This window comes from Serinus canaria, chromosome 6 (genome assembly GCF_022539315.1).
Source record: "Serinus canaria isolate serCan28SL12 chromosome 6, serCan2020, whole genome shotgun sequence".
Taxonomy (NCBI): domain Eukaryota; kingdom Metazoa; phylum Chordata; class Aves; order Passeriformes; family Fringillidae; genus Serinus; species Serinus canaria.
In genome coordinates this window covers 10,377,264-10,403,563 of record NC_066320.1, presented here as the reverse complement: position 1 = coordinate 10,403,563, position 26,300 = coordinate 10,377,264, and the positions used below count along the sequence as shown (strand labels likewise).

Here is a 26,300-nt window from a genome sequence, read left to right as displayed (position 1 = left end):
ATTTAAACCTGACTGGCTAGTACTTACAGTTATGTTCTCTATTAATCACAGGGATTTAAAAAACTTTCCATAATCCATGTCTAAAATTCTCTTAATTGTCACAAATCAGGTAGGACAGCCACAAATGCTCTCTTTGATGTGGTGTCATGCATGGATTTTTTTTTTTTTTCTTTGAAAATACGGTAAAGAAATCACTAAGCAGTAAAGTAGAAAATGAATTTGAGATGGATAGAAGAAGTTTTCAGAAAACTAGTAGAGAAATGCAGGCTTTAAAGAGGCCCTGGTAAAAGGAGAATGTGATATTCTGGTGGTAACCCAAATTGATAGATGGTTATGGTGAGAAAAAATGGTAATTAATTGTGAAATGGAGATTGTTTGGGAGGGGGGAAGCAACTCTATATCTTTATAATTTTTGGCTTTATTCTTGGGTAGTTGAATTCCACCAAGGAGGTAGTACAGGAAAAAGTGTGTGTGGGGAAAGCTGTGGGTAGAAAGCAAATCCTCTTGGCTTGTGGCTGATGTTATGCCCTGTGGAGTCAACAAGAAAAATGGCTGCAGAACCCTGACTGAAAACAGATAAGAGGAAAAATATGATAACCTAAAACAGGTCAGTGAGATAAGTCAAAATGAAGCCAGCCAAGTGCAGTCAGGGAGAACATATATGCCAAAGAGCATGAAAAGCTGCTTAATTGTATTCTATTAAACTTGCTCCTTTTTTGAGGGATGGAGAATAGGGATAAAATTCACTTTAGTGTAAAGGTATCACAATGTTGTAAACTTGTGTACCGCTATGTTTACATGCCTGATAATTTAACTGACTTAGTGCTTAGGAAATAGGTCTGTTGGACATACCCCAGCTTCATAGGCTAATGCTGAGCCTGAGCTCCCAGATACTCCAATTTATTATGCAAGGTAAGGAAATTGTAGATCCAAAGGCTGGAAGTCATGCTTGCAGGAATAGCTACAAAGGTGCTGTGCTCAAAAGCAATGAGTAAAGCACCATCAGCACAATGTGTGTCTGGGTAATATTTTCAGGTAGGTTTTTTTTATAAACCAGGGGTCAGGAGACTTGATGATTTAAATCAAAGTTCAGCTTCTTTCACGGTTTTTTGGTTCCAGGAGGTGTTGACTTCATCATGTATTGTGAAAGAGGAGTAAATTGTCAGTGCAGCAAAGCTACATGTGAGCAGATAAGCAATCAGACAAATTGTGACAGCTGGGGATAAATTGGCTTCATTTATGGAAACGAATGAAATTTCTGTCTTGCTCACTGGAGATCTAGTTTTCTGCATTTATTGAGTGATGTTGGTCTCTAAAGATACCTTTGATCATGCAGTTAGTATACATCTTAAGTTTTTCAGCATACAGTGAATTAAAGGAACCCTTCCCTATGGTTACCATGTGTGTATGGGAAATGGGCCATAGTCTCAGCCAAATAACATTCAGCCTATTTTCCTGGCTCCCTAAATTTAGCTTGAAGAGCTGTCAGTGGAGAAAAAACCAATTAGACTCCGTGGCAGAGAAAACACTAATTTCCTTTGGCTGACAACTCCTACAAGGGGCTTTTTGGCCAAGCAAAAGAACAGCTGTGAAAAAGCAGAAGCCTTTTTGCTGATATGAAAGCTTCAGCCCAGCCCTCAGCTCTCCCTGATAAACAGTCTGCTGGGAGTGTAGGTGGCTGCTGGACATGGCTGGCAGAGCAAGGAGGCCCTACCAGGGAGCCCAGTGGCAGGAGACCTGTGTGGAGAGATGGCAAATGACAAAGCAAATGCAATTACTGGCCTTTTGTGCCTTGACTCCACTTAAATAGGCACAGCACAAAGGTCCCACTGTCCAGATTAAAATTCCTGAAGTTCTAGGGTTTAATTAATGATGCAAGTAAACTCATAGGCCTGAGCATTTGTCTGTTCTGCCTGTGTGTGACAAATGTTGTTTGAAGAGCTATAGTACAAAGATATACTGTAGGCCTGGAAAGGGCATTCGTTTCTCTTTTGCTTCTTCTCATCGGTACAATGCCAAAAAAGTGTATTTTGTCTGCAACTGGTCCTCTACCTGCACCTGTCTTGTTCTTGCTAATTGCTTGTATGACTCCACTCACAATGTGGAAACAGCCATTGAGAGAGGATTTTGTTCCTGCGCTGTTGAAGATAAGGGTATTGCATGACCTATGGAGTGAGGTACCTTATTAATCTCAGAGGTCTCCAGAATAAAGTGGGCAGTAGTGGGAATTTGCCTAAATTCTGTCAGATGTAGAATTATTTTGTGGCACTGTCTGAAATTTTATAGTGCTGAGTATTATGATTTTGATCCTGACATGTGCTTTTGACCTATTTTATAATGAGAGAGATGAGAAGAGGATCCTTGGAAGACAGGATTGAAGTTGGTTGCATAATGGATGTGCCAGGAATATTTTTTTCTTGCTTAGTGGGTGTGTGTTTTTGGATACTTTCATGCAGTATAAGAGACTTTATACCATAAAAAAAGATCATTCTCAGTTCTGACACACATTTTAAAAGCTATGGCCTTAAAAGCTCTGTTGATGTTTAATGCAAGTAAGACACTGCTGTGAGATGTAACCTACAATTTAGAGCTCTGCTCCAGACCCAAGTTGCTCAGCAGAATCTGCTTAGTTGTGCATCCCTTCTTCAATATCTATAAAGTGTTACTTTTATACTTGTTCTCAGCAGAGCAAGAAGGATCAGATTTTAAATGTATGCAGGTAGACACAGGTGTCTTAGCAATTTTGAAAATCTGATTTTTAAAAGTTTTTTGCTGGCTAATTTCTTGTTTGTTTTAACTTAATGATGACTTGGTTACCTGTGCTGTGTGAGTAGGTTTAAGCTCTGCTGCATGAGTGGGTTGGTGTTGCCTGGGCATTGAAGGTTGCAGTAAGATTTTCCTGGACAAATTCATGTTTACATAATGCTGTGCAAACTTTTTTAATGTTACCTAGAACTATGTGGTTCTAAATTCTTGGCAGGTTTCTCTCAATTTCATTTGTCTGGAAGAAATGCTTGCAATCATTAGAAATTATCTAAGTCATTTTATTAATATCAAAATTATTGAAGGGGTTGGGAGGGGCTTTTTGAGAAAAAGAAACATTTAATAAAGGGAGGGACTGTCTCTGAGCAAGTCCTAAGATTCTTTTGCTGTGTGAGCTTGTCTTGGCTGAATTTCTTTGTGGCTAGATTTCTTCCAATTGTTTCTTTCTTTTTTTTTTTTTTTTCACAAATAAGTTAAAGAATGATAAAATTATTTGGATAAAATAGTTTTGGTATGCTAGATTCAACATCTACATTGAACAACACTGATTCCAAATACTTCTGATATTTCTAATAGTCTTAAAATAGCTTCTAATTTATAACACGGGGCAATTAGTTTTAAATGGATATTTGTTTTTCTTGTCTGGAATTGGTGTTTTTGAAGGAGTTTCTACAGATCTTTCAGTAAAGCTGAGTTGCTTTTATTCCCAAATGTTTTGAGACTTGACAGGATATAGTTTTGTACTCTTAACTACAAAGGACCATACCAAAGTCCCCATTCCAGTTTATAAACAGCAATATACTGTCACTGTCCTTTCCTGGACTGGGCCCTGAATGAAGTACTTGTTCTGTAGAGATTTAATTTAAATTGTGTCTCCATTAGAAAACAGCTCCCCCTGAAAATTTGATATTAGAACAGTGAAAAGACAATTTAGCTCTTTCCAAGCAGCACTGTATTTTATTTACTTAATTTAGTTTTTTTTAATGCATGTGGAAAGATCCCAAAGCACAACAGTGATAAGTTTAGGCAAATGGATATTAAGCTACCTGGATTGTAGCAGAGTAAGAAGATGGAGATTGTTTTTTCTTTTTGTTTTCCTCCAGATTGTTGGAGACTGTGATACAAACCAGTCCTTAGAAACACAAAAGATGGACATGTACTGGGTATGAGCCTTCAGACACAATCTCATTCTTCCTCAAGTGCCAGAGCTTTGCTTCACAAAGTGCCTCAGAAATGAGGCTGAGAGCCTTTGAGGAGTTGGTTCAAAACTGCTTTTGGGACCCTGTCTCCCCTCCTGCAGCCTGTGCAGGTCAGGATGGCTTTATTGCCTTTGGTGCAGTCTATTTCTAGTTCTAAAGAAGAAGAGTAGCTGGATTTTCACTAGGTTCTAGACAGCAGTAAGTTTGCTGACTCTGATTTATTTAAGTGCATCTGATACAATGCTTTAAAATCAAGAAAGAAAAGCAACTTATATTAAAAGCAGCAGCTGTGGGATTTCCCTATGGTATTGATGTATTATGGGTTTATAATGCTGTTGAAGTAAATGGCAAGGTGCTGGGGAATGCTGAAAACTGCACACACAAGGAATTGGTAATATTTTCCAGGCTGGCTTTAGTATTTTTAGTTGTAAGGAAGGTAACACAGCTTAATCTAAAAATTATCTGAATTGTTATATGATTTTACAGGAATGAATGGTTTTAGGTTTTGTTTTTTGGTAACAAAAAAAAAAAAAAAAAAAAAAAAAACCCAAAACAACAAAAAACCTGTACTTAGAAGTGTGTGGGTTTCTGTTTGTCATTTCTTATTATCCTGCCCAGAGTTTTGTACTTGAGCAGCAGAAACAGTGCTGTGTGAGTAAAATCAGGCTGGAAAGAGCAGGAACAAAAGTGGGAATAAAAACTTTGAGCTACAACCAGCAAATATATCAAAAGGATAAGCCTTCTGAGCAGAACATTCAGAAAGTAGGACAGGTACACAGAAATGATGTAGGAGAAGAAGAAACAATCCACCAAGTATAGCTGTCTCCACGTGAATTGCAATAGAAAGTCAGTCCTATAGAAATGACCTATACAGTAGTTTAGCCAGAAGCAATCCCTGTCTAATACTAGTTTAGTCCACTTATGTTTTGTTCCCATCTCTGACTGTTTAAAGTGCTTTTAAGTTAAATTTTGACCTGGTTGTTTTATCAGTGTCCCTAAACTACTGAAATGTTTAACTTTACTTGAATAATAATTTAATTGACTAGGAAGGTAATTACTCTAAATGGCAGCTCAGTTGTCACACTGCTCTAAGAGAGATTATTTTACCCTTAAACATATTGAGTATTACTAAGATTAGTTCTGCTGATGTCACGAGGTCCAACTGTGATGTGAGTTCATCACATGAATGAAGGTGGAAGGCTGAGCCCTTTGATCCAGTTAGGCAATACCTTGGAATGATCTGGAGACTAATGGAAATTAAAGTCTCAAAGGTTATTTAAAATCCAGTGTGAAAGACATTGGTTTCACATGAAAAGGTCAGAGCTAAGGGCTTGTACTCCAGCTTTCCTTGTGCTGAGGGTTGAGTCCTAAAGGAGCATATTCAAAGGCTGGACCACCTAAATGCAGCTTCAGTCCTCCCAGTAGTGCTTGGCAAAGTGCAGCATGTATGCAGAGGCACATGTGAGCATATTTGCTTTGATGAATATGTGCAGTCAATAGAGAGGAATGAATTTCAGTTTGCTTTCAAATGTTTAAATTTTATAAGAACTCATCATTTTCCAGTGCCTGAAGTTCCCTTTTCATTGCCATTCTTTTAATTTACTAGTTTTATTTAAACCAGAATTTATTTTCAATGACTTTAGGTGTTAAGTATTGTTTGAAATAGAAGACACAAGAATTTTAGGTCACCTATAGTATTGCATTTATCATAAAACTACACTTGTGTATTTAAATGAGCATAAATTAGTTTTCTATTTCTGTCACATACATCTGCAATTTGTAGTTGAGAGAAAATTAAGCACAGACTAGAGATTGTATCTATCTATAGTTAACAAGAGCTTTACTTACCCATAAAAGCTGTAGCTCTCCAGAATGGGGACAATAAAGAACAGCTGATCTGTACTGTGAGTCTGTGTCCTTTACAGCTACCACGCTGTGAGTAAGGGGGAATATTTTATAGCTTTCAAGCTGATGAGCAGCCCACAGCATGCTCACTCTTTCCTCCTCCTGCCTTTTTCTGTGACCCTGCTCTTCAAATGCATCTAATACTCCATAATTACTTAATCCTCCACCACTACTTTTGTTTCCAGTTCTTAGATGTCATTAACAGAAATGGAAACATAGTAATTACCACACTGGGAGAGATCTTTTCAGATCTCCAAAACAGTTTTTAGTGAATTTCCTTCTGCTGTCATTCAGAAGAGTGATTATTGAATCTAATAAGGGTTAGAGTTCCAAAAGAGACTAGATTACTCTTGGAAGCTACCTACAGCCAGATTTAAGAGTGTTCTCTAGCCAAATTTTATCCATACCTGGACCTCACCTGAGAGGTGCTAAGCGTTTGAGAAATGGTCCAAGCCCTTTACACTCATCTTTCAAGTCTGTGGTTAAAATATAAAAGAGCATTATTTTTTTTTTTCCTCTAAAGAAATCTTTAGAGTCTGAAGGCACAATCTCTGGCTTACTGTTTTTGATCAAGTAGAATGCTTTCTGAAATAGTCTCAATTATTAATTTGTAACGGTTATTAAAAAAAGCATGGCTTTAAAAAAAAAAAGGTCATCAAAAAATTGCTGGTTTTGAAGCAATACTTTGAACATATTGGCTTGAAAAATAATATAGTTTTTTTTTTCTTCCTGTTGCCTTTCCAAGCTCACTTTATGGGAGAGCTGAATCTCTAATAAATAAGAGCCAGTTATAGGACAGCTTACGAAGCATGTGCTGTGTTCTATTTGGGATGCATTACAACCCCCTAGTGTTGCTGCAGCCTGAGCTAGAGGAAATGCTGTCTGCCAGTTAATACTATTTAAAGATTGTTCCAGTAAGCAGATTGAGCTTCCCAGTGTGGTGCTGCTTGGTGGGGGCTGTGTGGTGCAGTCTGTGGTTGTAACACTGGCTCCAAGTCTGTAGCGTCCTAAAACTTCACTGCACCATGGAATTATAATCACTGTGGTGATTATAACGCTGGAGGGAATTTAATTTGCTGACTCTTAAAAAGCAATCTGATAATGAGTTTGGAGCCTGAGGATCCTGTAAAGGAGGTGGAGATGTTTTACTGACGCTCTTGCTCAATAATTAAAAAGCTGGTCCCTTTGGCTGGGCTTATGGAGAGGGAAGATGAGCTGAATTCTTTCTGGCATAATTTGTTTTTTCCAATTGAAATGACATGTCCTACAAAGTTGCATATGAATTGGAAAATAAAAGTCCTAAGGTAAAGATTGCTACCTTACATCCTGTAATGGGGAAAATTCTTGTGTGTATTGCATTATGTTTGCATTGTCGCATCCAGAAAAAAATGTTTTTTACAGATGATGGAGAAGTAGAGCGTGTATCCTTCACTGCTTAAAAGGGACCAAGAGCAGTCATGGATTAAGCTGCAGGTCACAAAATGATGAGACCCTCCTGCTGGCTCAGAGATTGACAAGATGAGCTGGTTCTTGTTGGCTTTTGGGTATCAAAGGTACCACTGTTTATTGAGGTCAGAGTGCAGGCTGAGGCTTAGGCAGGATTGCCACATGCTGCCAGCATGGCCAGAGGTTGAGATATTTCTGAAGTGCAAGCAAGGGGGGTAAATGTTAGCATTTTATTGGCAGAGCTGATAAAGTGTGAAGCCTCAAAAGAGACAAGAACCAGAGAAGATGAGTAGGTGATAGTACTGCAGCATTAGGCATGCTAGACACATTGATCCTCCATAGAGGCCAGTTCCAGTGTGTTCTGAAGTCAATAGGAATTTTTTCAAAGAAGCTGGATCAGGCTCATGGATATGCAGAAAATGATAATCATGAAAAAATTTAACAGTTGTCCTTGGTAAAAGACTGAAGACAACAAAGGAAACAAAATGAGGTATATAGTAAATGAGTGAGGACAAGTAAGAAATCACATCAGATAAACACATCTTCAGTGTCATTCTTCATCTTGCTGCAGTGAATACTAATGGGGGAACAGAGGTTCATTACACTGCACAAAGCACTGACAAGCAGCCAGGTATGGAAATCCTGTGCCAAATGAACTGTGATTTTATATGCAAACTAATCAGTTTCAAAGATTGACAAAATAAGATGGTTTGGGAATCCAAATTTATAGAACAGCACTGTCAAGCTAAAATGCTCTTTCTGTTTGCACATAATCCTGGAAATCTGTAGTAAGAGACACTGCACAAGATTCTTACCAGCATCAGGTGCTGACTGAGCTAGGTGCTGTACAAATGCACAGGGAGCAATTTTTGTACTGGAAAAGTTTACACCAAACTGAAAAATCAGTAACCTGGTAGAGGGTCAGTGGCAGAGGCAATGAGAAGAACCAGCAGTGTCCCTGCTCCTCAGGTGAGGAACAAGCTCAGCTCTGGTGAAGTATTAACTGGTTAGCACTGGCTGAGACCCAAGCACATTGTCCCTGCTGAGAGGGACAGTGTGCTTGGGTCTCAGGCAGGCCTTGTGCCTCTACAGCTTCTGAGGTACAGCCTCCACTTGGGGGACCTGAGCTGTATTTATGCCTCCTCTTGGAGGCACATCCCAGGACCGATAGGCAGAAACTATTTTCTCTACAGATACCAATGAAAATCTTCCTTTCAGCAAAATAAATTATCTAGAATAAATGGATGAGTCTTTCTTCCTTTCTTAGTTGATGGATTGCTTTAAGTTAACTTATCTAATATTCTGCAGTGTGATATATCTCTCATCTGAAGCTTAATTTGCTGCTTTAATTTTTTACAAGGTGGAAATGTGAGTCATTTGATTGTGGCTTCAAGTAAACTGTCCTCTTCCCAGGAGAAAAAAAACAGTGGACAGTGTGTATCTGTGTTGATCTGAGCAATAAAATACCAGAAAAAGACTTATTGGAAAGGAATTTCTGCACTGGGGAATATAATCTAATTTATATAGCACTGTTTATCTTCTCTTCCTTTGAATACTAGTGAAAGGGTATTTTGGTCTGGTTCACAGGTCTGGTAGATGCAGTTATTTTGGGAAACATCAGAAGATTTTTAGAAAAGGAACTATCATTTTACTTGCTCAGCATGAAACTTCTGTAACTGATGAAAATAAACCTAACAGAACAGAAGGGAGAGTGGAGGAGTTGGAGCAGAGGGTGAGCATATCTGAGAGGAGAAGCAAGCTGGAGCCTGTGGTCGTGCTTCAGTAAACTGCTTTGGGGAAAGAATTGGGAATAGTACAGTAGCACATTAAGATGCACAGCAAGTACCATCCTTCTCATGGGGACACATCACCCCACAGGGAGCAGTGCCCAACATCACAGCATGCCAAAAAATGTGTCTGCACCTCCCTGCATGCTGCTCCAGCTGTGTTCAGGACAACAGAGATTTATTGCTCTCTGCAATTCAGATTACTCTGCAGTACTTTGATGGGGAATCCATATTAGCAAATACCATTACTGACTTTAGAGGTACATTTCTGATTTATTATGAAAATTGTTATATATTCTTATAGGTAAAAATATGTAATTACAGCTACCAGAGTTCTGTCCAAGATTTCCTGAAAGAAGCGCACACCTCTATTGCGCACTGGATTTACTCTGCATGTTCTTGTACATGTTGGATGTGATCTGAGCATGCTGTTTCTCTTGTATTTCTTGGTGTTTTATAATTCCCTTGTAGCCTCAAGCCTGAGTAGGCTACAGATTTCACCAAATCCAGGGCAAATTGCCACTATGAGCATGTAGCACTCTGGTCCCTATGTACTCACTAGAGACAGAATTTATGCATATCCAGGGACCATGTTTGGAGTTCTGGCAGTTTGGTCAGGGTTTTTAAAATGGGATATACCTAATGGTCATATTCCCAAATTGAACATTTCCTGATGGTGGAAAAAGACTTGTTCAATAAGTGTATGAATTGCTACTGTTACTCTTCTTTCACTTTCAGACCGGCTTAGCTTGGTATTCCTAATTAATTAAAAGCAGCAACATTTATAGTGACACTCACTTCAGGTGTCATTTTCTGTAAATCTATAAAGTATCTAGATCCTGCAAATCTATTTGTTTTTCAATAGTTCTGTCTGTCTCTGCTCTCCCCTACTGCAATTTTTATGCACCACTTCTTGCTTTCTGTTTTGTGTGGTGCTGGTGCACTAAAAATATACATACACCCACAGATTTTTATGCTTTTTAGTACAGAATAAAAATACTAAATGGAAAGCATCAGATGCCTGTCAACCTGAGTAACTTCAGTGGAGGAAAAAAACACCACCATATCCTGCCTTTCCCTTGACTCACATTTTAAAGAAGCTTATCTTGAGATTCCTGTAATGGTCAGAGACTTGATGGAATTGAAGTCTGTGATTTTTGGAACTAGAAAGAAACTACCCTTTCTAAGAAAAGGGGGAAGGTAGAAAATGTCATTTCAGTCCTCATTACTAAGAGATGCTTCTGGAAAGCAAAGAAATTACTACAGGAATAGATGTGATAGTTTGTGATCCTGGCAGAATTTAACTTTAGTCTGGAAGCTTGTATGTGAAGATTCAAGTTGGTAAGGCTGCAATGCTCTGGTTTCTACTCTGTGTGAGTCACTTTTATGAGTCCCACATGCTAATGTTTCTCAGAGTTTTCAAAACACTATTCTTAATCTTGTTTGGTGCTGGAACAGTGTCATGGAAGAAGGTCAGGTTAGCTCCAAGGCATGAGCACCATTAGTCTCAGGAGGATGGCCAAATCACTCCGTGCTGTAAGAGTTCTGTGTGCAGTGGATTTGGGTTGACTGTCCTTCACTTCTGCAACATTTTAAGGAGTGCTGTTGGGATGAATGGTTTCTGTGAGCTCAGTCCAGGAGGTCATTCACCCTCTTGAGTTTCACTTCTACTTTGCCAGTCTTACACTTCAGTCCTAGTGGACCAACACCACCTCTGTTGTGATGCAGGCTGCTGCTGCTGTGTGTTTGTGGCAGTCTGGTGGGTTTGTGCAGATGCTGCAGCTGTGTGTTTGTGGCAGTCTGGGGGGCTTGTGCAGATGCTGCTGCTGCCCACAGGAGTCCTCAGGCTTCTTGAGAGGCTGTGGCACAGACTTGCACTGATGCAGCTGTGTCTGAACAGCTGTTTGAAGATTTATTTCTTTGTAGGTTTTTGTTGAAGGGGTTAAAGCAGAGCTAATACTTCCCTTTCTCCCTGGAGCACTGAGGCCTTAATAATTAGGTAATGAGTCCTTGTGGTGAATAAGAAATCTGTGAATTGCATGTAGGCAGTATAGCCTAAGCTATCTTGGTGCATGTTCCTGAGCTCCGCTCTGTGTGGCAGGAGCTGGGGATCTGTGTGACCAAAGGACAGTATAATTACAGACCGTTGCCACTCTCTTTTACCTGGGAAGCCTTTCTTGTCATGAGTACAGGCCAGTTTTTCATTTCTTGGCTGTCTCACTGTAATGTTTAGCATAATAGAAATCCTAGTCTGTCAGAAATTAACTCTCTTGTGCAAAAAGAAAGGGGGGAAAAAAAGAGAGAACTTTTCCATGGGTTCCCTAGTTTTGTTGAGGCTCGGAGATGTCACGTCCTTTCATGTAACTTACTTTCAAATCCTTTTTTTTTTTTCCTCAGGACCTTGGTAAGAAACTTTCTGAAAGAAAATTAATGAACTTTTTAAGAGACTAAGCAGTGGTTAAGGGAGTATCAATGATGATCTGGAGGGCAAATGAGCAAATCCCTTGTTTAGGAGAACTGTTCTGCCACTATGCATTTGGAAAATATTTTAGATATTGTGTGGAGCAGGCAGATTTTAAATTAGCTATAGATTTTTCATTCTTCCTGTCTAGTTCAGTAAAAAGATAGATAATTTGCTTCATAACATGTGTCACAATAGAGGCTGGCTACACAACAGAAGCTTGGTTTCAGAGAAGTTTTTTGATGTTTTGACATTTCATTTTCTTTTACATTACAACATTTCATCTTAATTTTTATGCTTCTACAACCAGAGCTGTGCTGGGGTATCATCTCTGGAATTGAGACCTTGGTATTTCAGTTAGAAGGCTGCAGAGATGCCCAGCTAGGCTCATGAAGTTGGTTTGGGAATGGGCTACAATGCACACATCTCTGTTCTGCCTACTGTCTGCTGAGTGTAGGTTTAGATGGGAATGAATTCAGGTACATCCAGATTTTAGTATTAGGGCCAGAGCAATAAGAATATCTCACTGGCATAGCTAGACCTAGCCCCACCACCCTTTCTTAATGAAATGTTTATTGATATGTGTCCAAAATACTTAGGCTTTCACTGAACTTTTTGAGCCAAAAACCTTCTGATAAATGCTAATTATTTCCATCCATGTGTGACAACATGTAGAGTACAAAAGGAAAGCTGGACCCTGCTTTCTGAAATTAGTACATTTATTGCTCAGGGGTAAGGCTTAGAAGCAGGTATTAGATTCAGTTATTTATGCTTTATCTCTGTCAGGCTCAGAGAACTCATGTATTTGACTGCAAAATGCAAACAACTGCGCAAGAACTAACATTAGTGAAATATTCACTATCTTTGCCACATTTTAATTACCTATTGTTATATAAATCCTGCTGTTCTTTTTCGGTCTATAATGGAGATCAGAGAAATTTCACTGCTGAGATTAATTTTTGGTGCCAGTTCTTTCTAAGGCCCTCTGAGTATTTGAGGGTTTGCTTCCAACAGTTTTCATTAACAGCTAGAGGTTTTTTTAGGCTGGTTCTCCTTTAGTTGCACATGCTGAGCCTCAAGAGACAGATTCAAAGCCCAGTGAATGAATACTGACTCGAGCTGCTCTATTTCCAGCTCTCTGTCTCCTGAAGCAGTGAAAATTGTAATATCAAGAGAAAGATGCAGGTAGGTCCTACAGCTCAGCTGTATAAAAAATGACCAGAGTCCTCTCTTAGGGATATTGGAAGATCATTCCCAACTCACCTTTGGAGAGACTCTAGAAGATACAGAGAACCCAACCAAACCCATGCTTTTTCCTTGTGAGAGATTCCTGAAATGAAATACTCTTCTCCATCATTTGAGTGGAGAATTCCCTGTTCTGAAGAGCAGCAAAGCAATCCAGCACCCTCTTTGTTCAGAGAAAAGGGCTTGTGCATTTTGCTCACGGTATTATAAAATTGCTTGGAAGTTAAAATTTGCAGTGTTTTTTTTTTTCCCTAAGAAAACCAGAAATAATTGAAACTACCTTAACTTTTGACTTTGTAGGGCATAGAAGAGCCTGTAAATCCACAAAAAAGACTTGTTGCTAATACACTTGAACTTAGAAAGAGAAATGACAAGGGAAAGATATCTGCAAGTATTTATGATGCTCAGAACAGAGTGTGTTCTTCTGAAATTGTTGTGGATTTTCTTAATCTCATCCACTTTGGTGATGACAATATATAATTAGACATGAAAAGTTATGAAATTAGGATTTTTTCTTTTGAGTGGAGTTGCATATATGATTTTTTACAATCCTTGTGTGATAAAGGAGTGTGTAAATACAGAAACATATCCTCATATATGATTTTGTTTATTGAATATTTAGAAAAAAATCACAAAATATCTTTGCTCGCTCACATAGTGAGCGAAGGAGATCACATAGTGCACATTAATGGTACAAACTATTTTGTTATATGTAAGAGCTGCAAGATACAGTGATATACCAGCAGCAGAGAGGCATCTTTGTGTTCAACCTACAACTGAATTTAGAAAAAGGGGATTTTTTCACAATGCAAAATGTATCATAGTAAGTTGAGAAGCTAATGAATTTCTGGGAGGCAAGCATCATGGAAATCTGGATTTGGTTGCAATTTGACAATTTTCACCTGTCCAGCATAGTTTCTGATTGAAGATCTAAATTACAATGAAATATTAGTGGTTAAAATATAGGCTCTTGCTTTATTGAAGCAGTGTTGTCTGTTTATTTTATTTTTAGTTTGTGACAGTTTTCCTTTCTCCTTCTTTTTTTAAATTCAGCTGTGACCTTAAACTGACTTCCTGTATCAACCATCTGCATCCTCCTGCAGCTTGTTCTTTTTTTCTAGGCATTTAGTCCCTGTTCTACATACTGAATGTCTGCAGTAGCCCTCCTAAAGGATGCAAGTATTGACCAGCTTGCTCTACAATGGTTTTTATTTCCAGAAAATAAGTTTTAATGCAGCATTTTTGTAATGGAACAGCAACAGCCAAAGAACTACAGTCTCTGAGTATTCCTGTAGGATTGTAAGAAGAGGCTGATTAGAAAGGAAGAAAATACAGTAAAATATGATCACCAGTACCAGTTTTGTGTTTAGCTGAGCTAAACTCTTTGCATAGCTTTGGAGTCTGTGGGAAAGGCCTGGAGTGGAGTTGGGGCAGTTCAAACTCCTGTACAGCCTAGAGAAGCCTCCAGGTTGTTACAGTACATTTTCTTGGCCCAAAGGGACCTGCATGTGTGCATCTTTTCTCCAAACAATCCCCCTATTCTAGAGGATCTTTGTAGCTTTTGCCATTCAGCTGAAAGTTTGCTTCATTTTGTGAGCTTCCCCGTGTCTTCCAAAGGGTTATTTCTGGGCTAAGAATCTGGCCTATATTATCCTACTCCCACGCATATCACATAATAGTCCCTGGTAGTTACTGTGCTTTTTCAGGGGAAATGCAATGTCTGATCCCATATCTTCAGTGACCTACAAAGCTCTTTAATATTGCACAGTCTAGGTAATCCCATTGATTTTACTAAAGTTGACAATACAGCATAAAGTTAAATGCTTGCTTCAGTCTATATTTTCTTTGACAGCTGGGCCAACAGAGTAGGGTCTCTGCTGGTGACAATCTCTGCAGGGAATTCCAATAAATTTAGAGAGGGATATAAAAATATGTTTTCTTTAATAATTATGCTTATAACGATTATTAGTTTAAATTAATAAATTAAAGACTAAAAATAAAATTTTCACTACAAGTCCAGCATCGCTCCAGTGCATTCTGGCATTTATACTTTTTAAGTGCTGACTTCTTTGATCTGCTTGATGAGAGCTCCACTTAGGAGCAGTCTGTCTCACTCTTGGGTGAATTTATAGATTTGTAGTAAATAAGCCTGCAGGGACTATTGGATCATTTTGATCATCACAAGCCATTATACCTTCACCCAGTTATCCTGGTAGCATTTGTTCTGAAGGCTGAATGTAGCAGATCTGTGACCTTTATGAATTTCATAGGAGAAAATGGGGTGGCTTCATGTTGCTCATTCCAGCACTCTGGGGCTCAGAATTGATGGTTATTTTAGTTTACAAAGAACTGTTTGTGGTGCCAGTAGTGAAAAATTATCAAGTTCTCACTAACCTGTTTCATGTCAGTGTATGGGTCATCTCACTGAGAGACTGTTGATTATCAGTGTAATTTAATCAAAGGAACTGCTTGTATCCATAAGATGTAACCTACTGGATGAGTGAGTTGAAACTCCTGAGAGTATTAATGTAAAAACTCCCACCTCTACTAAATTAATCACATTTTACCAGTAAAATCAGAGGGATCAGGTCTTCCTCCTTTATTCACCCTTGGAGCCACAGTGCTGTTTATGGTGACTGTGAGATGAATTCCCTGAGCTCACCTTTACTTTAAGAAGTTGACCTGCTTGCTTGGTTTCATGAGCAATAAAGGATCTTTTCTACCTGCAGGGGTAGCAGGGAGGAAGCAGCATCCTCCAGGGCACCATCAGCCCAGCTTCTCTGGGAGGTCTGTGATGAGCACGGAGAGCTGGGCCTCGGGCTGCACGGGCACGGCCATGGCACGGAGAGCTGGGCCTCGGGCTGCACAGAGAGCGGCCATGGCACAGAGAGCTGGGCCTCGGGCTGCACGGGCACGGCCATGGCACGGAGAGCTGGGCCTCGGGCTGCACGGGCACGGCCATGGCACGGAGAGCTGGGCCTCGGGCTGCACGGGCACGGCCATGGCACGGAGAGCTGGGCCTCGGGCTGCACAGAGAGTGGCCATGGCACAGAGAGCTGGGCATATACATGTGCCATATTATTTTTAACTGCCAAACACTTGTTTGGCAGTTAAAAATAATACAATTTTTTTTTAAACTGAGGGCAGGAAGGTGGCTTAAGATGACTTGCTAAAAGGATAGAAAGACCTGAAGCAGCATCCATAACCTGCCTGAATCCATTGTTACTCAGGAGTGGCTAGAATATTTACCCAACTCATGTAATGTCTCTTTGCGTGAGTTAGCTTCTATGGTACAGTGTCAGTTAAAGCAAGAGTTTCTGTAGGAAGAAATTCCTCAATCAACTCGGAGTATTTAGTCATAAATATTTATATTTAGTAATTTTGTGGTCATACTGTACAATATATTTAATATATTGGCATTTATTGCCTCTGCATATTTGGGTCACAGGGATTTTAGAGGGGCTCATCTTCCTGTTGGAAGAGGGAAAAGTTGGGATGCCACAAAAACACTGCAGTCCTCAGTTGCAGTGAGAGGAGCAGGGATGAAATTGCTTGAGCTGGTCATCCTTCTCAGGCAGGAGCTGCTGATAGTGGGCAGAGGCTTAGTGCAGGAAGCAACATAGAAATATACAAAGAAGAAACTTAGAAAATAAAAGCCTGGAGAAGTGCAGTGCACGGTACTGTTGGAAAAGAATGAGGAGGTGCCTCTCATGACTGAGGATAGGACAAGCACAGAGAGAATGAAATAGAGCTGCTCTTACTTCATAAGTCTGCCATAAGGGATTGATAGGGACACATCCCTATTGTGAAACTGGGATCTGTCATAATTTTGCAAATAGCTTTGAAAATGGTATTTTCTGTCAGGTGAATGGAGCACAGACATGAATGCCAAAGCTATGCAGGCTTGTATTGTGAAAATGAGCCAGTGGGCTTAATCCAGGTTTTGTGGTTTGAAACTGTGAAGATGATTAAAGTTTAAAAAAAAATAAAAATTAAGTAAGTTTCAGGAATGTCCTGAGCTGCTCTTTGTTCTATGGTAAATGACAGCAGTGGAGAAGCTCTTAGTAAGACTTCAAGTATAAGGGAAGGATTTTCAAAATCCTTTAGGTACTGCTTTTTAAACTTTTGAACAGCACCTCAGTGTCAGGACATGCAAAGTGCTGCATGTGATCTGCAGCAGCAAGTTAGGCACTTTTTTGCAGCAGAGGTTTTGCTACATAAAGAGGTGGGCAGCGAGTGAAGCTGAAAAGAAAAGAACAAAATAAAGTGTTTGTGGATTTTTCCATCTGATCCTTGAAAACAAAGAAAAGGCTGGCTTCTTACCGTGAGTGAAATATTACAATTTAAAAAAAGAACAACAGAACAAAAACAGACCCACAAAAACTCCCATCAGAAACAAAACTGCTTTTGTCTAGCTGGATTTTTATTAGGTCTTGCAAACAGGAGTCTGATAGTCAAAAGAAATCCTTCACAGTCAACATTCAGTTTATGCTCTGCCTTTTGTAAATCTGTAGGATTGTACTGCAAAGATCACAAGAATAAGAAGTGGCTTAAAATGCTATGGCCTGAGAGTAGGTCACTTGCATGGTGCCACTAAAGCAAGATAGTTTGTATATAAAGCTGATGAGTCACTTAAATGATTAAAAATTTTCCTACCGGTGCCCTTCAATTACACAAGTAATCAATTCAGCTGCCATAATGCAGTATCTGATATGATGTGAAATTGATATGCTACAACTGCTGCATTATGTATAATGCAGCTGAATGGTACCAGGGAGTATATTAAAGAAAATTAGCTCTTACATGATATGTTCTGATGCACTTGTGGTGAGATGGAAAAAAGTGAACTTACTGAGCATTTTCATAAGTTAATATATATCTGAGAGAAGAAATTCGCATAATGTAGAGCATGATGTCTCTTGGGTAGCTCATTGTAATGAACTTCACTGAAAACATACCAAATGGTGGGATATTTTCATGTAGCAATTAGGTCATGGAATTCAAAGGTCTCTTTGGGCTTTGTGGATGCACAAAGCAAGTAATTCATATGGAGGAGAATGCTGAATTCCTGCTTGAAGATAAGTGTGCTGTTGCTATGCAGAGAGCTGGTTTTGGAAAGGTGTGTGCTGAGGGGCAGGGAAAGAAAAGCAGACCACAGCAATATTCTCTAGGCAGCTGTCTGCACTCAGAGTTTCCTCCTTGGTTAACAGATCATTATAAAGATCAGATAGAGGTAAATCAATAAAAAGAAAAGGTGTATAGACTCTTAAGGAAAACCTTTCACTCCAGAGTTGAAAGGCAACCATTTCTACTTTGAAGGGTCATGGATGGCCTCCTTCAGTCTCCATTGGAGACTTCTGCTGAGAAACAGATGGGCTGATGTGTTTTGTACTTACCCAGCACAGACCTGGCCTGTAGTGTGCAGTGCAAGCACAGACTGTGTTCCATACAGTGTAATATAATGTCCTGAAGTGAGCAAGGAAGTGGAAATAGGAGAGCAGGAGGCAGTGCATTCTGCATATCTCTTTGAACAAAGGAAGTTCTTGGAGGCTGTTACCAGTGTGCCTTTTCATCTGATAAGGTTAGATGCCTGCAGACACTTAGTGAGCTGTAATTGCTTCCCAAGGAGAGCCTGCTGCCTGCTAACCAAGTACACCCGCTTTGTAGCTGAGAGCCCAATCTGAGGAGCTTGATTACTGTTTTGTCAATGAGATACACACCAATTGAATTAGACAGCACAATCCCAGGGAGAGGTTGGTGAAGTACCAAGAACTCTGTTCTGGTTAACTGCAGTGTGTGGGAGTGTTCTGTCATCATCTTCTGCCCTTCCTCTCCAAAGTCTCTCTCTTCACTGTCTGGTTTAGGGAACACTGGTTGTAGCCTTTTTACCATGTTTTCTCAGATGAACTCTGTCAAGGAACCTTGTTGGTTTTTTTTATTTTTTTCTGTTCGGTTTACTTTACTCACTCTCATTCTGAATTATTTTAATAGTGGATGCTTCATTCTCCATTTGAAAAATTATGATGGGACTTGACAGCTCTTTGTTGTGTCTTGCTATTGTTAGTGTAGTAGTAGCAATAACCATCAGGTATATATTGTTCTACATACTTCTCAGACCTTTATAATGCAGGTCAGAATTTGGAATATCTACTATAAAATTGAAGAAAAATCAAAGGGCTGTCCTTTCCACTCAGGTCCCCACATCTCTAATAAATTGTGCTGAACCTTGAAGGCATCACAGCCTCCAGTGTAATTGTGTCTGTGACAGCTGTGGCACAGAACACAAAGGGATAGCCCTAAAGTAATCTTGCTGGTTAGGATTGCCACAGTGCCAGGCAAAAATAATCACTGATGGGACTTCTTCTGAAGGGCAGGTAGTGTTGCAGAGTACAAAACTAACCTTGGGAGACTGGAGTAATGACAGATGGCTTTACTCTCTGCAGCCCTGGACTGCAAATACTGCTTTCTCTGTGTTAGTGCCCATCCCTTTGCTTTCCCTACTGTCAGTGCTCTCTATAACTGTGGTTGTCTGATTTCTGTGTGGGCCTGAGGAATAACAGATTTGAATTAAAATAAAACCAAGCAAAACCCATCTATCTGACGAGACTGCTGCCACTGTAAATCTTCATTGCACTATTAGAATCCCCAGTTAGCAAGTTTCACTTGCAGCTGGAAGACTGACAGTATAAGATGCATTTTCTCATGGATTGGTTTATAGCTTTCTTGCTGCATTTCATTTCATTAATATGAGGTTTTAATCTATCTATTTAATTCTTATTTTTCTATACATATCTCTATTTTTATTTTCCTTTTCTTTGTTGTTAACACAGTGCCTTGCAGGAATAGCAATCTTAAATGAGTACAGAGAAGATGATGAGCATGCAAAGCCTGCCCATATTCCAAAACATGCTGCAGTCTGATTTACTGATGCTAGAGCTCGAAAAGGAAGGCCTGGAAAAACATGCCCTCATTTTTGCTTTATGTGGCACTTTGTAATGGAATAGCAGCTTCAGGGAAACAATCATTCTGACCCAGCTGCAGATTGTGCTGCTGAGAAACTCATTTCAGCCCTTAGAGGGAGCCACAGACTTGACTATGGAAATGGAGGAAAACCAGGCAGGTTTTGTTGCGCCCATCTGTGATAGAGGAGGTGGGGAAGGGATGGTTCTCAATTGGTTTTTGGTTTTTTTTCCTAGCTTTTAATTAACAGCAACTTCAAATCAGACATAAGGCTAGTTCATGGGGAATGCCAAAGAACATTTGCTTTTGTAGTGACAGATTTGTAGGGTTTTGGAGACCTCAACCAAATGTTAATCTTACCTTTCCCCTTTACACTCTCCTGCACCATTCGGTTCCAGGTTCTACTGTTCTTCTTTTGATGCTGACACAGCAGGACTTGAAAAATTAAGATTCTGCATGCTCCTTCCTCTTAAAAAATGAAAAATATAAAGACACAAACCACAAGAAATTGATTAAGACCATGGAGTTCAGAGTCTGGAAAACATGATTGCCACATTTTTTCTTTACTGGGTTTTTTCTTAAATATATTAAGAAAATATTTTTTAATTAATATTTTCTTAATCATATAAATCTTTAAGGAGAAAGATGCATTACAGCTCTCTCTTCCCTGTAATGTGTAGGTTATAGCACAATATTTTTATGTAAATTACATGGCTAGAGTAGATTATATGGCTGGGTCATAAAACGCAAATGCTGTTCTCCTGGCTCAGCAATAATCAGCATTGCCAGTGAGCTGTTCAGTTCAGGGAATGGAAGGTGCACATGCTCAGAAGAAAATGGATGAAGAGATTTGCAGCCCTTAATCAATAAAGGACTTCCCTTTAAAAAATGAAATGAAAATGTTTTTTCTGTACCTTTTCCTCTCCCTCCCTCCCTCCCTCCCTCCCCTTTCCCCAACAGATGGATTCTAGTGGCAGTGTTGAGGAGTGCTTAGCCAGAAAGATGCTATCCCAGAGGTGGGGCAGAGTGTGTCTAGTCCCAGAAGATGCCATTTAAGATTAAAGAAAGCTCCAAACTTAAATTTTAAACAGCTCTGGGCTCCTTGCAGAGACTGCTACTAATTAGAGCATCAAGTTTTGTGGCAATTATTTTAAGACAATAACTGCCAACAAAGAACTCCATTAATAGTCACTTTTATTTTGTGCATAGGCTGTTGAGTTGTAATGTTTCTGTAATGATATTAGCTTAGCTTGGACTATGGAACTAGGGGTATCCAAGGTGGAAAAGCAATGGAACTAAACTATTCAAAATACTTCTCAGGAAGGGTGAAAAGATGATGGATGGCCAAAATCAGGAAGCAGGCATCCTTACCACAACTTTCCCTGCTCTTCTCAGTCATGAATTTATCTATATATTAATTTAGCCTGGGAAAGGAAGGGGAGAGAGAATAATTACCGTGCAATAAATTTTTTGGTTTTTGTTTTGCCTGAGTTTTTTCCTATCCCTAAGTTTTCTGATTCTACATTGGTTGGAGTTGCAAAGCTCATCACTTTACAAAATATGAACTACTCCTAGAAATAGCAAGAGTTATAGTAGATTTGGTGTTTCTTCAAGGTTATTTTGGATTTCATAGATTTGCTTCCTTTTCTGAGCCATTAGGAGAGATGATGATAATTTCTTTGTGTTAATTCCACTTAGGTATTTGGAATATTTGTGGAAACATGAACTGCAATGAGAATCAGTGTCTAATAGGTTAAAAATTAATGGCAAAATTTATGTTTGTTTCTACTTCTCTTGGATGTTGGCTTGTATCGGGTGGGATGTTTATCTTTCTTCTCCTTTGTATTTCCAGTTTTTTGTTTTGGGATTGCTGTAACCCAAAGAGAATCTGCAACAAGAAAGTTGATTGAATTTGCTGCTGTGATTAGATGATAACTCTTCCACATGTGACTTTTTATTTTGTTAAAGAAAGGATAATTCCCACACAGATTAATTCCACTTAATCATTTGGTTACCACCTTCAAATATTTTTGTTGAATAATCTTCAGGCAATGGGTTGTTCGTGAAGTGTCATTTCATCTCTTTGTTCTTGCAGTTTTTCTTGTATGGTTGCTCATTGAACATTACAATGTTCAACATTGAACATTGCCTGAATATTTTCTGCATTCTGTCTTGTATCTCCATCCTGAGCCGCTTCTGCAGCTGAATGCTGTTCAGAGATGTGCTACTTGTCATGCTCAAAAACACATAATCCATGATGAAGAGTTTGTTCTCTGCACTGTGATAGCTTCTGATCAGGATTTAATTTCTGGTCTGTGAAGTCAAGCAAAATAAAATAAAGAATGATGACAAATGAGTAAAACAGTGTAACTGCTTGCCCTGAAGCCTTTGCAAAGGCGAGTCTTTTTCAATTAGTGCCAAAATGTGGAGGCACAGTTCTAATATAATTGAATAGAAGCAGGGAAACAAAAGCCAAACCCCTCAGGGTCTCCCCTTTGTATACCTGACTAAGTAAAATAGAGAAGCATAACAATATCTTTCTTACTCTAGGTTTTTTCTTGCCAAGCTGCACTTCTTAAAAAATAATAGTAATAATAAAAGCATTTTGTTTTAGGAGACAAAATCTGTACATAAGACCAATCCTGAATGGCAGCATAGCATGTGGACTACACTCCTTACAGCCCATACATGATGGCTTCTGAAATCCCATTTCAGCTGAAGGCATCATTCCAGCATCTTTGGCATTGTGTTTCCAGGTGATAAGGTGTCTTCATCAGAATTTTGGTTTATATCAGTTTGATTTTCCATCTAAATTCGGGCAATAGTATTTTACATTCCTCTAAAGAAGGACATACAGGTGCATTAGCAGAATGTTTTTGAATATGAGGTCGTGGAAGTCATACAGGGCTCTGATAGCTCCTTATCTATGAAGCAGGTTTATATCAGGTTTTGATAGCTCCTTATCTATAAAGCAGGTTCCTCTCATGAGGAAACATAGGCCTGCTCTTTCTCTTCCTCCTTGTTTAAAAATCAAGCAGTGGGATGTGGCTCAGCCTGCTGATGTGATCTGTGTTTTGTTGTGTCTCTGAGTGGCCACACTTTGGTTTGTCTCACAAAGCAGCCCCCTCTGACAATGTGCCATCCCTCCCCAGAGGAGCTGAGCCCCTGCCCAGTGAAAACAGGCTCCCAAATCCAGAGCAATTGCTTTTTATTGTGTTGGGCTTTGATTTGGTTTGGACTTTTTACATAATTAAGTGGCTGCTGGCCCTAGTGCTGAAATATTATTTTTGCTGATTTTGATTAAACTGTTGCATAGTAAAGAGATATAATCTCCAGGAAAAGCAGCATTGTAGCTTTCTACAGTCACCAAGTGGAAAATGAATTAACATCAGGGCTTGCATAGCCTGTGTGAATTGCTGAGAACTTAGTCTTGTTTAATTCATATTGATTTATTTATAAAGTGATAACAAGATTCTTGTGGTTTTTGTAATGTCTGCTTTAAATTTTAGAAGCATATTGGTCAATTTACTGCATGACAGTATGTGTCAACACCAGGTAACTATGACCTCTAACATGCCTTACTCTGTTCAGTCTGGTTAACAGGCTAGACTGAGAAATAATATGCAAACTCCTCTCTTATCAGGGGAGATCAGTTCCCAAAGTGACATGGATATTGTTGGTGTAGGTGATACCTTTAACCATGACATCACATTAAACCCCTGGGCAACGCTCACGCCCTTGGGAGTGTATTGCTGCTGAAGGGAACTGCTTGACCTGAAACTCTGAGACTTTTTATGTTGAATTTCCTTCTCTCAAGGGAGTAAAGCTGCTGGGTTCAATCAAGAATCCCTTATTTTTACTGGCTTGCAGTCAGGAACACTCAAGTGACTTTCACTTTTTTCTCCCAGCCTTTTCATTTTGTTTTTTCCCTAGCCTTTTCTGTTCATTTTTCTTATATTCACTTGACACCTGTCCCTACATTTGGAGGATGAGATAAGAAAAGAGCTTTGTTCCTGTCAAGACAAGGAGCAGAATATGCCTGCACAAAAAGGGCCAGAGCAGGAATCAAACCTCTCCTGGGCAGGCAGGTGTGGGAGAGCTCCTTTGCTGCAGTTTGCTTTCTGGAGTGCCATCAGACGGCTTTTGTCACTGTAGTGGGTATAACTGGAAGCAGGTTTCTCTCTCTTCTGTTTTTCCTTGTCTTTTTCATTTTTATTTTTTTGGAACCATCATGCTGCAGCAAATTTTGCGTGATATGTATATTGACCCTGAGCTCCTGGCAGAGCTGAACGAAGAGCAAAAGCAGATCTTATTCTACAAGATGAGAGAAGAGCAGCTGAGGCGCTGGAGGGAAAGGGAAGAAAAAGCCCGAATGGAGGAGGCTGTGCTGAGAAAGACAGCAAGGCGCAACCAGAGTAAGATTTCTGACCTCCTTCTATGCTTCAGAGCTGGGGATGGTGGGCTTGCAACCAGTGGTGCAGCAGGTATCTGGAAGAGATGGCAAGGCTGAGTGCCCGCTGTCCCCATAGGCAAAATGACAGTCTGGGACTGCAAAAGCAACATGTTCCTGCTCCTTGTATCTCCATGCTGGTCCTTTGTTTTGGGAGTATCTTAGTGATGGAGTAAGGGGAATTGTTTTGAAGTGCCTGTTTCAGTCAGGAGTCACTGCTGATGTTCTGTCAGTGGTAACTGATGTATCATGACCAAGTTTCTCCTCTACTCCTAAGGCTTTTTGCCTTTTTTTTTTTTTATCACCTGACATCCTCACCCCTGAATCTAGGTCAGGCAAAAGCCTGTGCTGTTGCAGTTTGTTGACTTGGCATTAAATATTTCCATCTGGCTGTAGTAGGAAACAATTTTGAAATATGAATTTGAGCTTGTTATGAAGGGCTCTTTGTGAATAAATGTAATACCAAAAGAGCCATACTATATGAGACAAAATTTTCAACTGTATTAATAAATAGTCTCCAAGAGATGGTATAGGGAATAGGATAATAGTGTGGCAAGTCAACAACCAAAACCAAAGAGAATGAATGTGTTTGCATACAATATGTAGTTAAAATATGGAGCTCCTCCCAAAGGCTGCTATGAATGTTGAATGTGTGTGTTGACTTGAAAAGAGAATAGGACAATGATGGAAGAAGCATCAGAAACTAACTCCTCCAAATGTTTTTTCCAACTGACTGGCCTTGGGTCCAAGTGGTTCCAAGTAAACAGAAATACTTAGTTCCTTGCTCTTTTCTCTGAGTTAGTGCCTTTCCAGCTCTTTCCCCCATTCATAGGGTGAAGCTGTTAGGCTGGTGTGAAACAGAAAACGTTTTCATCTTGGAAATGTAACTACAGTGATTCCTCACTCAACAAGGAGATGTCACAGAGATATGTAAACCACTCATTTCCCTGCCAAAGATCTTATCATATCTTTAAATCTATTAAAGCTTGAATATTCAAAGTTTCTAATAACTTCAGGTAGCTGATTTTGAGAAAGCTCTGTAATGGTTATGGGACTGCAATCAGCATTTCAAATGTTGCTTATTTGAACACACCCATGGTAGAAACACCCCAATACAGAGACACTGTTTGATTCAGTTGTTAGGCTTGAAATATCTAAAGTTTCTGAACCTTACAAAGTGCCCCTTAGTTAGTTATCAATTCAAAGATTATTATTAGAAAACTGCTTCAAAGCAAAACTATTTTCCAAGACTCACTTGAAGCACAGACCTGCATGGAATGACTAGACTAAATTACAATAGTAGCCTTCAAACAAAGGGGGAATGACCAGAACACTCTAGTCAGCCATAGCAGGAGTTGAAAATGACACCTCAGAGAAGGCAAGGTGGATGTTGGGAAACGTCATTCTGTTAAATTTTTAGACTTTTCATGTTAGTGCTCTCACTGTGAATGGCCCTCTTGGGAGGGATGGCACCAGAACAGCTTCTCTCATACAATGCAAAAGCCTTGTTGATTTTGATTGATTCTTAGCTGAGAAAAAAATTAAAAATGCAGTTCATCTGCACACACCAAAACAACATCATATCATTGAGATAACTGTATCGTGCTCATTCTTTGAGGGAGACAGATACAGAAAACTCTAACTGCAAAAATATTTATCTGATGAATTGTCACAGTGTTGACACCTACATTTCCATATATAAATTATACATTAAACCTGTTCAGCTTCTTACTACAGGAGACCATTTTCTGGGTAAGTAATTTTCTGATTAGTAAGTAATAGGAGAAAGGAGAGCAGCAGAGTACCCTATAGATTATATTTGCTCTGACAAAGGTAGTCACAAATACACATTGAGTTAAATTTCTGAAAAACCCATTTCCATTTTACCTTCTTAAATTGCCAATTAAAGGTATTGCTTAGGTTTGCCTTTTGCCCACTGTTAGGAAATTTCTACTTTCTTCAGAACTGTAGTGAAGAACTATTGGAATCAGATTTGCAAGTCAGGCATGTGGTTCTGCTGGAAATATTTTTTTACTTTCATGAACTGATGTGCACTAGAGTTGGAAAATATAACTTCTTTCAGG

General features: G+C 39.3%; 2 protein-coding genes across 4 annotated transcripts in view; one reads left to right on the top strand and one right to left on the bottom strand.

Moving 5' to 3' along the window:
* Window positions 1–5,951, bottom strand: part of LOC103814215 (rap1 GTPase-GDP dissociation stimulator 1-like) — a 31,507-nt gene extending 25,556 nt beyond the window's left edge. Inside the window, 2 exon segments of the mRNA XM_018911015.3 lie at window positions 5,811–5,865; window positions 5,868–5,951. Of these exon segments, the coding sequence (XP_018766560.2) occupies window positions 5,811–5,865; window positions 5,868–5,951 (139 nt within the window).
* An 18,046-nt stretch (window positions 5,952–23,997) lies between these two features.
* The window catches only part of SH2D4B (SH2 domain containing 4B), a 55,672-nt gene continuing 53,369 nt past the window's right edge, over window positions 23,998–26,300 (top strand). For 2 of the 3 annotated variants that reach the window (XM_009087513.3, XM_050976466.1), the window contains exon 1: window positions 23,998–24,181. In XM_009087513.3, the coding sequence (XP_009085761.1) occupies window positions 23,998–24,181 (184 nt within the window). The remainder of the gene's footprint in view (window positions 24,182–26,300) is intronic. The other variant, XM_009087514.3, reaches the window with a different exon arrangement.